The following is a 14,805-nucleotide window of genomic DNA, read 5'->3' as shown; positions in this document are numbered from 1 at the left end:
TTTCTCTCTGTACTTGTGACAGCCTGGGCATAATGATAAAGTTGATAGATAGCAAGATTCGGTGATTTCTAAGTCCTAAGGATCTAAGGAACAGTTGTCAGTTTAAATGTTTATGAAATTCAAGCGCAGAAAACTCGTGCAGCTCTTTCGCTAATACAGACTTTCACGCTTGAATGATTTTGGTAACCCCCTTGGATTTTGTAATGTAGAACATTGATTTATTTGATTTAAACATATTTTATTGCCACAGAATAACAAAGGGATTGGGCACAAGTTATATCAACATTATCGACGCCCTCTCCCAAAACAATTACAATATACACAATTTGGCAAACAAAAGTACAGGTCACATTAAGAAAAAGACAAAACATATAACTGTTAGCATTGCTCTCCGAAATTAAAATAATAAGATATATAAGTATAGATATAAGTATAACCTGTCCAAACTTGATCAAAATGCTGGCTGGTTTGTAACAACTATAAGTGAGAAAAGTCTAACAAAAGTAAGGCCGGAATAGACAATGATCCGAAATAGACAGGGGTCGGTATGGACCGATTATACTGTATTACTTAATTACAATTAAGGAAATTAAAATCTGTTGCTGGTTTTAATAAAATGGTGCACATTTCTAAAAATCATAATATTTGTGTCTATGAGCAGATTTTTGTTTCCTGAAAGTAGTAAATTTATATTAATATTGACATGCATACCATCAAGACTATCAAATATAACACGCCTCTGAAGGTCAAAACGAGGACATTCAAAGAAAAAGTGCAATGCATTTTCACACGGGTTACTACATACACATTCAGGATTTTCTACAAGATTTACTCTAAATAAATCATATCTTAAGGAACTGTTTTGGTGACGTAACTTTGTATGAATAATGTTTACTTTCCTATCACCAAATCCAACATACTTAGGAGGTTGTAACTGCTTTAAATCAGGTGTAATAGATTTTTTAAACATCGCAAAAGAAGGTGCAGATCTAGAGGAATTTTCCAGGTCATTCCATGAACATAAGGTTGAGGGTAAAAAGGACGAATTAGTAGATGAAAGTCTATAATATGGAATTACGAAATCATTTCTGTTTCTCAGAGAGTAAGGAGTGCTTTCCCCAACTGTATTGGGTAATATATCGTTGAGAAAGTCAGGTGTTAAGCCGTTTTTCATCTTATATAGTAGCTGTAATTTTCTTCTTTTACGTCTATCGGAAAGTGTTTCAAATCCCGTTTCCAAATAAAGAGAATCACTAGTTGCATATGAAGGTAAACCAGTTATAATTCGAGCTGCTTCACGTTGGGCCTTTTCCAATAAATTAGATTCAAAAACACTGCAACCATCCCATAACTCACTAGCATATTCCAAAACTGGTAAAATAAAAGTTTTATATATTTTTAACAACGTGTCACGTTTAAGTATATACTTTAATTTCCTAAGTGCATAAAAACATTACCATTTACTAATATTGCACAAACGTCATTTTGTTTTCACTCATTTACAGGTATTCGCCAAGGAAACATGTTAACCTTTCTTTTTTTGTTGAGTATCTTTTACAATAATTAAACATACTTTTATGCAAGTTATGATTTTCTTTTTCCTTGTGGTTTACTTATTATCATCATTCTGATTCAATCTCCTTTCCATTTGTTATTGGTTAAATCCACAAGTTTTTCCTCCGAACAGATAGTCATTTGTAATTTGCTAGCTGACAATAATGGTGTCCCTCAATTGGCACCCTTATATTATAGCCGCTGGCCCTAAGGTGGTATTTTCTAACCAGCTACTGATCAGAAAACATTGTATACTCAAATGGAAGTAGAGAAACTATTTCCGTGATTTTAAGTAATGAAATAGTGTATTCACCAAAAAAAACCAAAGTAGCATTAAGCTTTTGCTGACAAAACATTATGAGACAGTGTAAATACAGATTTGCTGGTTAAGTAAAAGTGTCCTTGGGTGACCTGTAACAGTAGAAAGAAGATATCCACTATATTTAGGCTTTGCTGTTCTGATGGATAACATGCCTTTAGTGTCCTGTAAAATCAGACTAATCTAGCGCTGATACAATGTATATCGTGTCCGTCTCGTACTATTCCGTTTTCCGTTCCAGCTTTTAGCTGCCATTAAACCGGAAGTTGATATTGGCAGGGACGCATGATACAGAGATGAACGCCAGGGCTGTATTTGAAGTTCTCTTTGTATTTATGTTTCTTGATCTAAGACTTACTGAAAGCAAAGAGAAACAAGATGCTGCCTTTAATGTCGGTGTAAATGATGCGCCTGAATTTAAGGCATCTAAACAAGTCAGGTAAAAAGGAACTCTACTTTACTGACACGTCAGCTGTGTACTTTAGCTGTACTTTGTTAAATTACTAGTACTGTGCATGTTAGTGTACTTCAAATTATGTCTATACATGTTCATTAGTCATTCACAGATACGATATGTCTAATTTAGTTGAAATTTACATATCAATTTCCATACATTTTACGGTACGCACTGAACTAAGGGCAGATGGAAAATAAATAAAAAGTGAAATGTGTCACGTTTAGTTTGTGTTCATATGCAAAAAATACACCCGAGACAGTATATGTTTTTGAAAGCTGAAGACAATCTGTCAAGTACATTCGTATTAGAAGTGGGCAATACCTTAAAAGAATGCAGCGTTTGAAAATACAACGTGTGTCTGTTAATACCATTGTAAATTAATTTTAGTTGAAACAAATTTTTTATTCGATAGTCAACAATATTACACATTCATCTATTGCATATGGGAAGGGAAAACAAGTTTAGTGCTTCTATTCATTCCTTTCGCAATTCATTTTCATGATGCCTCCCCTACTACTACACATTTTACTGATTACCCACCTGCATAAATCTAGAGTGTAAATGAAACAACTATAAGGGATGAAATACAAGTTGAATGGACTGCAGAGAGAAAAGATTAGTTATTTGTTGTTGGTTTTAAAGACCAGATATCAGGGATGTGCTTATATTTGGTGCACTGAAGTAAGTGATTGCACCTTGATTGTGACATCAGCATTTTGTGCGCTTGTGTTATGTTGTCGTGCCATGATATAATATTGGTTGATGCTGTCAAGAAGGAATAAAGTACAGTTGGTTTATTCACCTAAACACAATTTAAGAGTAACAATTCAATTACATTTATATAATTAGATAAACTACATATTTGTGTAAACTGGTATTTCAGGTCATTCTGTAAAATGTGTTAATGTTAAGATTATGTTTCACTTTGATTCAAGGATATACTCCATAGAAATACCAATGTTTCTAGTTTAAGGACCAAAAAGGTCATACAATTATCTTTGGTGACACATATTGGAAGGGAGGCAACTCTGTTTTAATGTGCTATGTCCTGTCTTTTAGAGAGCAAATGACATCAGAGAACTGCACATTCATGACAGTTTTCTGAATATCTTGATGAAATAGATCAGCGTTGTTTAAAGGGAATGATATACATTAAAATTGTCCTGTGATTTTGACTCTCAGAATATACATAATATAATATATAAATCTCCATTTACAACAAAACATTCAACCTTTGTTAAAATATCTCATTTAATCTACATGTTATAACATGAACTAAGCATCAGATTGTGATAATTAATTCTGAAAATTTTGTATAATTTTAATGTTGTAGATATCTGTTATACAATGTGAATCCCGGTGAGGGGTTCAACCTTAGGCGAGATGTCTACATACGTGTTGCCAACCTTGTCAAGCTTTTGAATGATGATGAACCTTGGGCATTGGTGCTGCCACCCTGGGGGAGGATCTATCACTGGCAGACAAGGGAGATCAGTCAGATAATGCTCCCTTGGTCTCTCTTTTTTGATCTTGAAAGCTTGAGGAGACACATACCTGTCCTGGAATTTGAGGAATTTTTAGCAGGTACACAAGCAATTTGAATACTTATTGTGTGTAATACCTGGCAATGTTTAAAATCAAAGGGAGAACAGTATGAAATATTTAAATGCTGACTGATATCAAATTCATCTGCTTTGTAAGACGTACCCGACCTGATATAAGCCTCAGATTGTAAACTAAGGGACATAACTCTTGTAACATGCTGAAAGTTGTTTACAATTTAACACAATGATGTAACATCACAATCAGTGTTCAAATGTTTTTGGTAAAGCCTACCCATAATGGTTACTCAGACTTTAAATAACATGAGTCTGCTGACTTTGATTCTAACTTGAACATTGACCAAGACTTGCCCTTATATTGAGCTAGATTTACATGTGTACTGACCAAGACTTTAATGCGTGAAGACCTGAATTCTTTCTTTGCTGATGAAAATGTACCAGTATGCTGTCAAAGATTAACTGGTATACTGACCTAGACTTACCTGTATACTGTCATAGATTTACCTGTATACTGTTCTAGACTTACCTGTATACTGTCATAGACTTACCTGTACACTGACCTAGACTTACCTGTATTCTGACCTAGACTTACCAGTATTCTGTCCTAGACCTACATGTAAACTGTCCTAGACTTACCTGTACACTGTCATAGATTTACCTGTATACTGTGCTAGACTTACCTGTATACTGTCATATACTTACCTGTACACTGACCTAGACTTACCTGTATTCTGTCCTAGACCGTCATGTAAACTGTCCTAGACTTACCTGTATACTGTTCTGGACCTACATGTATACTGTGTTTGATTTACCTGTATACTGTCATAGACTTACCTGTATACTGACCTAGACTTACCTGTACACTGTCATAGACTAACCTGTATACTGTCATAGACTTACCTGTATACTGACCTAGACTTACCTGTATACTGTTCTGGACCTACATGTATACTGTGTTTGATTTACCTGTATACTGTCATAGACTTACCTGTATACTGTCCTAGACTTACCTGTATACTGTTCTGGACCTACATGTATACTGTGTTTGATTTACCTGTATACTGTCATAGACTTACCTGTATACTGTCCTAGAAGTACCTGTATACTCTCCTAGACTTACTTGTATACTGTCCTAGACTTACCTCTATACTGACCTAGACTTACCTGTATACTGTCCTAGACTTACCTGTATACTGACCTAGACTTACCTGTACACTGTCATAGACTAACCTGTATACTGTGTAAGACTTACCTGTATACTGTCATAGACTTACCTGTATACTGACCTAGACTTACCTGTATACTGTTCTGGACCTACATGTATACTGTGTTTGATTTACCTGTATACTGTCATAGACTTACCTGTATACTGTCCTAGACTTACCTGTATACTGACCTAGACTTACCTGTATACTGTTCTGGACCTACATGTATACTGTGTTTGACTTACCTGTATACTGTCATATACTTACCTGTATACTGACCTAGACTTACCTGTATACTGACCTAGACTTACCTGTATACTGTTCTGGACCTACATGTATACTGTGTTTGATTTACCTGTATACTGTCATAGACTTACTTGTATACTGTCCTAGACTTACCTCTATAATGACCTAGACTTACCTGTATACTGTCCTAGACTTACCTGTATACTGACCTAGACTTACCTGTACACTGTCATAGACTAATCTGTATACTGTGTAAGACTTACCTGTATAGTGTCATAGACTTACCTGTATACTGACCTAGACTTACCTGTATACTGTTCTGGACCTACATGTATACTGTGTTTGACTTACCTGTATACTGTCATAGACTTACCTGTATACTGTCATAGACTTACCTGTACTGACCTAGACTTACCTGTATACTGTTCTGGACCTACATGTATACTGTCATAGACTTACCTGTACTGACCTAGACTTACCTGTATATTGTTATAGACTTACCTGTACTGACCTAGACTTACCTGTATACTGTCATAGACCTACCTGTACTGACCTAGACTTACCTGTATACTGTCATAGACTTACCTGTATACTGTCATAGAATTACCAGTACTGACCTTGACTTACCTGTATACTGTTAGACTTTCCCGCATGCTGTCATAGACTCTCCTATGTAGTGTTGTAGACTTCCACTGCTTTGCTGACCTAGATTTGTATGCTGACCTAGACTGAACTCTAAACTGACATTTACTACATTTGTATGCTGACTTAGCGTTATCTGTATACAGATATAGACTTAATAATGTATTGACCTAGAATTATCTGTGTGTTGACTTAGATTTACCTATAAACTGACCCAAACTTACCTTTATACTGACCTAGACCTACATGTATCTGTTTTCAAATCAAAACTTAGGGTGTTATGACCTTTACATACCTGTCTGTTGACAAAATGACCCTGTATTTGGTGACTTACACCTAACCTTTGTGTTGGTAGTGAGTGAGGAGCCGGTGATTGATGAAGTGTACTACTTACAAAGGTACAAGGAGGGCTGGACCAAGTGGGAGGAGAAGATGGACATTCGTGAATGTTTGGACAAACATGGATATTCCAAGGTCAGTGTCACGTTTATGGTAATTTGCATAATGGCAATGACTATCATTACTGAGATATTTTCTCAAAATTTCATTTAAAGTTTTTTACAGTTTCAGAAATAGAAATCCAGATCATATCAAAACAGTGAAGCATTAGTGAAAAATTAATAGTCTTCAGTTGTTTACTCAGAGACTTAGTGTTAAAGTTAGCTGTTAAAAAAATTTCAGTCTTTCATCAAATTTTTTTAAATACATTTTACCATGTTAACAAATTAGAAGCCATTCTGAGTATTGAAAAAAAACTGTAATTGATATATCACAGAACATATCTCTCTTTCTCTCTCTCTCCAAAAAATTAATAAATTTGATTGACTCTTCCTAAATCATCACTTTTAAATACTAACGCAGGGCAAAGACAGTCGCTGGCATCACTGGTTCTTTGGTTATGGAGATGATGTTTATGCCAAAAAGTTTGAATGCATGTCATACATGGGACATGCAGGCTTCATCAAACCATTTCTAATGCACAATTCATCAGCGAGGTAGGTTGGAGATATTTTTAAGTTTGAAAGTAAGACCAACATGCTCCATATGTACATGTTGCTCTTTAAGATGCCATTTGAAATTGAATATAAAATCATATTATTGCTTATGTATGAAATAGTTTTTCTGCTATTACCACCAGGTGTCAGCTTTATGCAAAGAAGTTTTCCACCAGGTGTCAGCTTTATACAAATAGTTTTCTACCAGTTCTCACTATTGTATAAAGTAATTTTCCACCAGGTGTCACCCTCGTATAAAGTAGTTTTCCACCAGATGTCTCTCTTTTATAAAGTAGTTTTCCACCAGATGTCACCCTCGTATAAAGTAGTTTTCCACCAGATGTCTCTTTTTTATAAAGTAGTTTTCCACCAGGTGTCACCCTCGTATAAAGTAGTTTTCCACCAGATGTCTCTCTTTTATAAAGTAGTTTTCCACCAGGTGTCACCCTCGTATAAAGTAGTTTTCCACCAGATGTCACTCTTTTATAAAGTAGTTTTCCACCAGGTGTCACCCTTGTGCATAGTAGTATTCCACCAGGTGTCACTCTTTTATAAAGTAGTTTTCCACCAGGTGTCACCCTTTAACGTAGTAGTATTCCACCAGATGTCACCCTTGTACAAAGTAATTTTCCACCAGGTGTCACTCTTTTATAAAGTAGTTTTCCACCAGGTGTCACCCTTTAACGTAGTAGTATTCCACCAGATGTCACCCTTGTACAAAGTAATTTTCCACCAGGTGTCACCCTTGTACATAGAAGTATTCCACCAGATGTCACTCTTTTATAAAGTAGTTTTCCACCAGGTGTCACTCTTTTATAAAGTAGTTTTCCACCAGGTGTCACTCTTTTATAAAGTAGTTTTCCACCAGGTGTCACTCTTTTATAAAGTAGTTTTTCCACCAGGTGTCACTCCTTTATAAAGTAGTTTTCCACCAGGTGTCACCCTTTAATCTAGTAGTATTCCACCAGATGTCACCCTTGTACAAAGTAATTTTCCACCAGGTGTCACCCTTTAACATAGTAGTTTTCCACCAGATGTCACCCTCGTATAAAGTAGTTTTCCACCAGGTGTCACTCTTTTATAAAGTAGTTTTCCACCAGGTGTCACTCTTTTATAAAGTAGTTTTCCACCAGGTGTCACTCTTGTATAAAGTAGTTTTCCACCAGGTGTCACCCTTTAACGTAGTAGTATTCCACCAGATGTCACCCTTGTACAAAGTAATTTTCCACCAGGTGTCACCCTTTCACGTAGTAGTTTTCCACCAGATGTCACTCTTTTATAAAGTAGTTTTCCACCAAGTGTCACTCTTTTATAAAGTAGTTTTCCACTTGGTGTCACTCTTTTATAAAGTAATTTTCCACCAGGTGTTACTCTTGTATAAAGTAACTTTTCACCAGGTGTCACCCTTGTACATATTAGTTTTCCACCAGTTGTCACTCTTGTACAAAGTAATTTTCCATCAGGTGTTTTCCTAGTTTATAAAATTTAGTGTTCCACTAGGTGACACTGGTAGCCATCACTTTAGTGTTATAATAGTAGGATAAAACCACCAGATGTTATAATGTTATCATCAATCTTTCTTGTCTTTCTTATTTATCTACTCAATATTTCTTATTCCTTCTTTTCTTCTTAGATTCTACCTTCTAATGATATCAGTCATTGCATACAAATTGAACCTGAATAAAACTTAATTTGACCACACCTGATCTGATGATCTGTATTGCTGTATTTCATTGCTTCTTATGACCTTGACCTAAGTGAACTCACTATAAATCTTTAGAATAACAATGGCAGGTCCTTTGTAGATTAGTGATGCTTGACAGAGCGGAAACACTTTTACATGATCATTTTGGACAAAAACGTAGCTGGGAAGTAAGTTTTTGTGTGGTGCTTGGCTAGCTCTCTATCTCTCTGCCTGCACACTAGCTGCATATATACCATGATTGTATGATGGACAAACAAAACAGCTCATTCTAATTTTTTAGAGCATGGAGGTAGGGAGAAATGGAAACAAAGTAATCTACTTTCCAGGAATCTAGGCAAGTGACAAGAGGCCCTGCTACAATGTATATCATCATTTAATGTAACAAAACAGAATAATTTGCCAAAAATGTATATTGTCCTTTGTGCTAAACAAACTGAACTACAATATATGTAAGTAATTTACCTATGTTAAGTATCTGATATTACCCTTCAACTGCTGAATTTATTTGAAAGAAAAAGAAGGTTATGGTTATGAAGCTTAGCACTTAGTACTTGTACTACCCTTGTTTAAAGTTGCTTTAGAATTTTTATACACCTCAGCAAGCATTTTTTGTGGAATTCTGAACAAATTTTTATTCATTCAATGATTCAAAGTCTTTAACTTTGCTATAGCCTGCATGCTTATTGTTAAGTTCATAGTATCTAATGTCTCCTCAGGTTGATTTAATCCCAGAAAAAATCGTTTGCAGTCTGCTTAGAGCATGTAAATATGAAAGTATTTAAAACATTCTAGACCCTACGAAAAACCCTTCTGTAAAAGTGGCTGTAACATTTGAAATAAAGCTCCAGCTGTTCCACATACACTAATCATACACCTGCACTAGTCACACTTGTACAATTAAGGCCAGGATCATATCTATATTGTTTTAAGGTGGACATACCTGTACTGGTCACACTTACAGGGATAAGATGGAGTTCACACCTGTAGAAATAAGATTGAGGTCATGGCTTCACACACCTGTACTGGTCACACTAACAGAAAAAAGATTTAGGTCACAAATCCACACACCTGTACGGGTCACATGGAAAGCAATAAGGTGGAGTTCATACCTGCACACACATGTAGTAGTCACATTTACAGAGAGAAGAAGGAAGTCACATTTTTACACACCTGTACTGGTCACACTTACATAAATAAGATGAAGGTAACACCTTTATTCACCTTTTCTGGTCTTACCTTGTGCAGTTAAGATTGGGATCACACTGGTAGGTATGGAAGATGAAACACCATTAAGATGGAGGTCACAGCTAGTGTTAAGTACTGATAACACATGTATAAGTACATACAAAATTAAGTTTGCATGATGTCACATCAACAGGTTTAGAAAATAGACACCTTAAGTGAACACAATTATAGGAATAAGATGTTAGTCACACTTTAGTTGGCAGACACACTTGTTCTTGTCACCTTACAGAGATTTAGTGGGGGTCACACCTGTAGGTAGTAGAAACACCTGTGTTTGTCTCTCTTACAAAGATACGGTGGAGGTCACACCTGTATATAGTATACACACCTGTACTTCACCCTACAGAGATACGGTGGAGGTCACACCTGTATATAGTATACACACCTGTGTTTGTCACTCTTACAAAGATATGGTGGAGGTCACACCTGTATATAGTATACACACCTGTACTTCACTGTACAGAGATACAGTGGAGGTCACACCTGTATATAGTATACACACCTATACTTCACCGTACAGAGATACGGTGGAGGTCACACCTGTATAAAGTATACACACCTGTACTTGTCACCTTACGGAGATACGATGGAGGTCACACCTAAAGTATGATCTAATCTGTAAGATAAGGTAGCAGTCACACTCTTAATACTCATTCCTTACTAAAGCTATTCACATCAAAAGCCTGTCATGAACTATTAACATTTCAACCCTACAGGTCTGTATTCTTGGACAGAGCTGAGACACTTATCCATGGCATGTACAGTGAGTGGTCTCCCCTCTACTGGAGTGTAAGTCTCACACACACTTTCTTTTCAAGTTCCTAAATTGATCCTGTAATGTGATACCGTTGGATGTTCAACAGGAACTAATAAAATCTGGTCAGTTTTTTGTACAGTAAAACCTGCCTTAAAAGCCATCTGCATGTAAAGGTCACCTGTCTTTAAAGGTGACTAGTTTAGTTACCAATGCAATGCAATATCATAATGGTGGGTTAACTTGGAGCTTGTGCTAGTCTATAGCTAGTCATGTAGTCATACTGAAAATCTAGACTTGCACAAGTCCCAGATTCATTCCATTTAGCCTTTGCCTGGCCTCACTTGTAGGATTATTCACTATTTTCAGAATTAGTTATGGAACTGTTTTAAATCAGAAAAGTTATTGTGTGTCTCACAAATTTGTGTGGTTTTATTTTTGTACCATTTAAATTTGGTTTTTTTAACAATTGTCCAGCTGTGGAGTGTAAATTAACTTTTAAAATCAGTGTGTAAGCCTTGTGATAAAAATGTTGAACAAATGATTTTACAATTTCCCAGGTTCCACTTACTGTACCATGTAGTGCCATGAAGATTGTGAAAAGAAAACAACTTTAACTAACATCCCATGCTTTCCCAGAATGCATCACAATTAAAATGTAGTTGTTATGTACCATGGGAGATGTTTTCATATCATCTTCATTCCACATCATCATAATAATTTATGTGATTATGTTGGTTTTTTTCAAATGTAGGTATTTCTTATCAGTTTTCTTAGAATAGAGCATGTACTGTCAAAAAGCCTACCCATCCACATCTGTGTTGTTCATGTAGTGAAATTACTAACAAATTACTAACCATACTGAGCTTTGATAACTAACAGAATGTTCAACTTGCAAAACCTACATTGATGACCTAAATAGTGTAATTCATTCTGTAACATTTCATTCTAAACAGGAAAACTCCTATTGAATTATATAACGAGAGTTATATTCAGAGATGAAAAGTTGAATTCATCTGTTCAAGTTGACATTCTTTTAATTGTGTTTCGTCTATAGTCATAATGGTTTCTATCATTTGAAGTTGACTTTCAATTTCTGGCTATAAAAGTAAACAGAGTATAGATAATAAGCATACTTTTTGAAAATACAATAATAATAATAAGTATATATCACTGATATTTTACAAAATATATGGAATAAATTGAACTCCAGATATGTAGGTTTGATTAGTAAATAGTGATAACTGCTACAAAAACAGAGACATATTGCTTCAATAGGTCTTTCTTATTATATTCTTATTGAATATTTACAGGGCAGAAGAAGTATGGTGTATGCCAAACATCTGAGAGATATTGGAGATAGTTTCCGTGAAAAATATCTCAGCTCCACTGACAAGAAAGATAAAACTTTGCTGGATGACTGGACAAAAATGAATGTAATATATATGTAACAAATTTCAATGTCATTTCCATGCCTTTGCTAGGATTTGAACTCAGAACATCTGGTTTACTAGTCTGGTGATCACCCAACAACTTCTCTTTAACAATATATTGTAGCTAGTATTTACCAGGGTTACATACTCCCCCTCCAGGAAATAACTTGTCTTTTCCTAGAGTTACAGAAATGCTTATTGGGCATGGCAAAGTCTTATTCCTAAGTCCCACCTTGGGCCAAAATATGATGGAGGTCAATTTTATTTCCATGCCTCCACTAGGATTCACACCCAGGATCTTTGGCTTACTAGATTGATACTTGACTGATCGAGCTTAGGAAAAGTTCTTCCTATATTAGGACTAGTATTTACCACGGTTACGTATATATTGATATCCATAAAAAAGTGATTCTTTTCATGAGGAAGTACTGATGTATTGTTCAGTTTACGTTGTTTGTATTGTAAAGTACAGTATATTATTCTCATTATGTCTTGTGTTATATGAAGAATATGTACATACATAGTTACTTTGTTTTACTTAGAAGTACATTGTACATGTTTAATTAAATGCTGTTATCAGTAACTAATGTAATTCAGTAATACCTACATCTCTTGTCTAATCATCTTGTTCATATAACTTGTTATAATTTGTGATACAGAAAAAGCATGGTGATGCTAAAGGTGGTCCTTACCTAGCTATACATCTGAGAAGGAAAGACTATCTGTATGCCCATGGAGGGGAGATACCCAGTATCCAACATGTCCCTAAAAAGGTTCAACCCATACTGAAAAAACACAAGCTCAAGAAAGTCTTCATTGCCACAGATGCACCTGATGAAGGTACTAGATACTAGATAAGTTAAACCTTACCTTTAACCTTACCTCATTATATTGAACTGTACCTTGACACCTTTAACCTTACCTCAGTATATTGACCTGTACCTTGACACCTTTAACCTTACCTCAGTATCTTGACCCGTACCTTGACACCTTTAACCTTACCTCAGTATCTTGACCCGTACCTTGACACCTTTCACCTTACCTCAGTATCTTGACCTGTACCTTGACACCTTTAACCTTACCTCAGTATCTTGACCTGTACCTTGACACCTTTATCCTTGCTCATTTCATATATATACATTTATGTATTGTTGAATTGATATGCATTCAAAACTAAATGAAATGATTTTTTTAAAAAATATATATATCTTTTAATTAGATAACTTTGAAGAAGTATATAATTACTGAAGGGAAAAAGGCTGATAGTTTTATTTACAGTTCAAGACTTTACAGTTTAAACCTGTACAATTTAACATTGAACTATGATTTTGAGATGAATCTAACGGACAGTATATTGTATGTATGGGCTTATTTACCATGTTTGTGGTTACAACATTATAAATAAACTGTTGGAAAACAATGTTGGGACATTTTACGGAGAAACAGTATAAAAGCAGGTTGTATGTGCTTTTAGAGCTAAAAATATTTACTGTTGCTCCACAGAGTTTGAGTATCTAAAACAGCAGTTTGGTGAGAAGATTGAAGTTTATCGGTATAAACCCACCCCAGAGGAACATGAAAAATATAAAGATGGTGGAGTAGCTATCATTGATCAGTGGATCTGTGCCCATGCCAGGTAGGTTCTTTGTCATAATATCTAAAACCTGGTTTGTCAATGTTACAGTCTGTCACACTTCTCTTTAAACTTCATGTTTGTTTTGTTAATGTCATGGATTTTTTTAACTTCTTCAAAAATATTTTAGCTATATTACAAAGTTGAATTCAAGTTTTTAATTTGGTCAAAATTTGCATGGAAGTTTTTTTTAGCAGTAAAGTCATCTTCATTTTCCTGAAAATGAGAGGGGATAGGAAGATAGGGGATGTAGGGGGACTGGGTGCATATATGTTCCAAAATCTAAATGCTGAAATGGTTTCTAACTGAACTTGTATCATTTAAATGATTTCATGTCTTCCATTTTTGTTATGAAATTTTCAGAACTGCACAGATAGGGTAAATTAACTAAAAACCCTTGGATTTTAAAGATGTGCTATTACATTGGTTGATTTTGTTCTGTTCTAGGTATTTCATTGGAAGTTATGTATCAACATTTTCATTCCGAATTCAAGAAGAGCGAGAGATTTTAGGATTTGAGCCAGAAATGACTTTCAATAGGCTCTGCAATGATGACAGCGATACCTGTGAACAGCCTTCTAAATGGACCATCAAATATTGATCATCTGTGCTCTAGAAATCCTTTATTTGCCGTCAAAGCTGTTCCAATTTCTGTTACACATTTGATGAATTATTGATTTTTTTTTTATGAAATTTCTTCTGTATATACATGTTTCAAGTTTTGAAATGACATTTTCATATAAAACAAGTATTTGCCGTGAAATTGTTGATTTTTGAGGGGTTTTCGTTGATTTTGTAGGAATTTCTTAAATCCTGATTTGTTATTTCTCTACATAATGGTAACAATTATAAGTGGAAATCAGCTTCTGGTACTATTGTCATAATTTGTGAGTACTTTCTATCCTCAATATTATGTGTTGACTAAATACAATTTGGAGCTCTTATGAAAAACCTGGAAATTTAAACCCTGCAAAAATATATGATTTTGCAGTAACATTGAAGTGTTTGATAAATTGGTGTTTAATATGTTTGGTACTAGTCACAAAATATTCTTT

At 35.1% G+C, this 14,805-nt stretch overlaps 1 protein-coding gene across 2 annotated transcripts; it reads left to right on the top strand.

Moving 5' to 3' along the window:
• Positions 1–2,176: 2,176 nt before the first annotated feature.
• LOC132558192 (GDP-fucose protein O-fucosyltransferase 2-like) lies at positions 2,177–14,409 on the top strand. Of its 2 annotated transcripts, none has more exons than XM_060222726.1 (9): positions 2,177–2,312; positions 3,664–3,914; positions 6,341–6,459; positions 6,847–6,980; positions 10,647–10,719; positions 11,998–12,120; positions 12,777–12,957; positions 13,621–13,753; positions 14,198–14,409. In XM_060222726.1, the coding sequence occupies exons 1-9, from the start codon at positions 2,209–2,211 to the stop codon at positions 14,349–14,351; spliced, it is 1,272 nt and encodes a 423-aa protein (XP_060078709.1). In that variant the 5' UTR covers positions 2,177–2,208; the 3' UTR covers positions 14,352–14,409. The 2 variants fall into 2 exon arrangements, with proteins under 2 accessions (XP_060078709.1, XP_060078717.1); XM_060222734.1 differs by lacking the exon at positions 10,647–10,719 and adding an exon at positions 8,786–8,852.
• Positions 14,410–14,805: the final 396 nt, after the last annotated feature.

Source organism: Ylistrum balloti, unplaced genomic scaffold (assembly GCF_031769215.1).
Source record: "Ylistrum balloti isolate Yb309-2 unplaced genomic scaffold, AGI_CSIRO_Ybal_v1 Utg369658, whole genome shotgun sequence".
NCBI classification, from domain to species: domain Eukaryota; kingdom Metazoa; phylum Mollusca; class Bivalvia; order Pectinida; family Pectinidae; genus Ylistrum; species Ylistrum balloti.
The sequence above is the reverse complement of the archived record's forward strand: the minus strand, read 5'-3'. Positions and strand labels throughout refer to the sequence as shown.

What these genes read in the sequence shown, in the direction of transcription:
- LOC132558192 (XM_060222726.1), top strand. Translation starts at nt 2,209, where the DNA reads ATGTTTCTTGATCTAAGACTTACTGAAAGCAAAGAGAAACAAGATGCT. An exon ending in AAGGCATCTAAACAAGTCAG is followed by an intron (nt 2,313 to 3,663) that starts GTAAAAAGGAAC and finishes TTAATGTTGTAG; the next exon opens with ATATCTGTTATACAATGTGA. An exon ending in ACAAACATGGATATTCCAAG is followed by an intron (nt 6,460 to 6,846) that starts GTCAGTGTCACG and finishes ATACTAACGCAG; the next exon opens with GGCAAAGACAGTCGCTGGCA.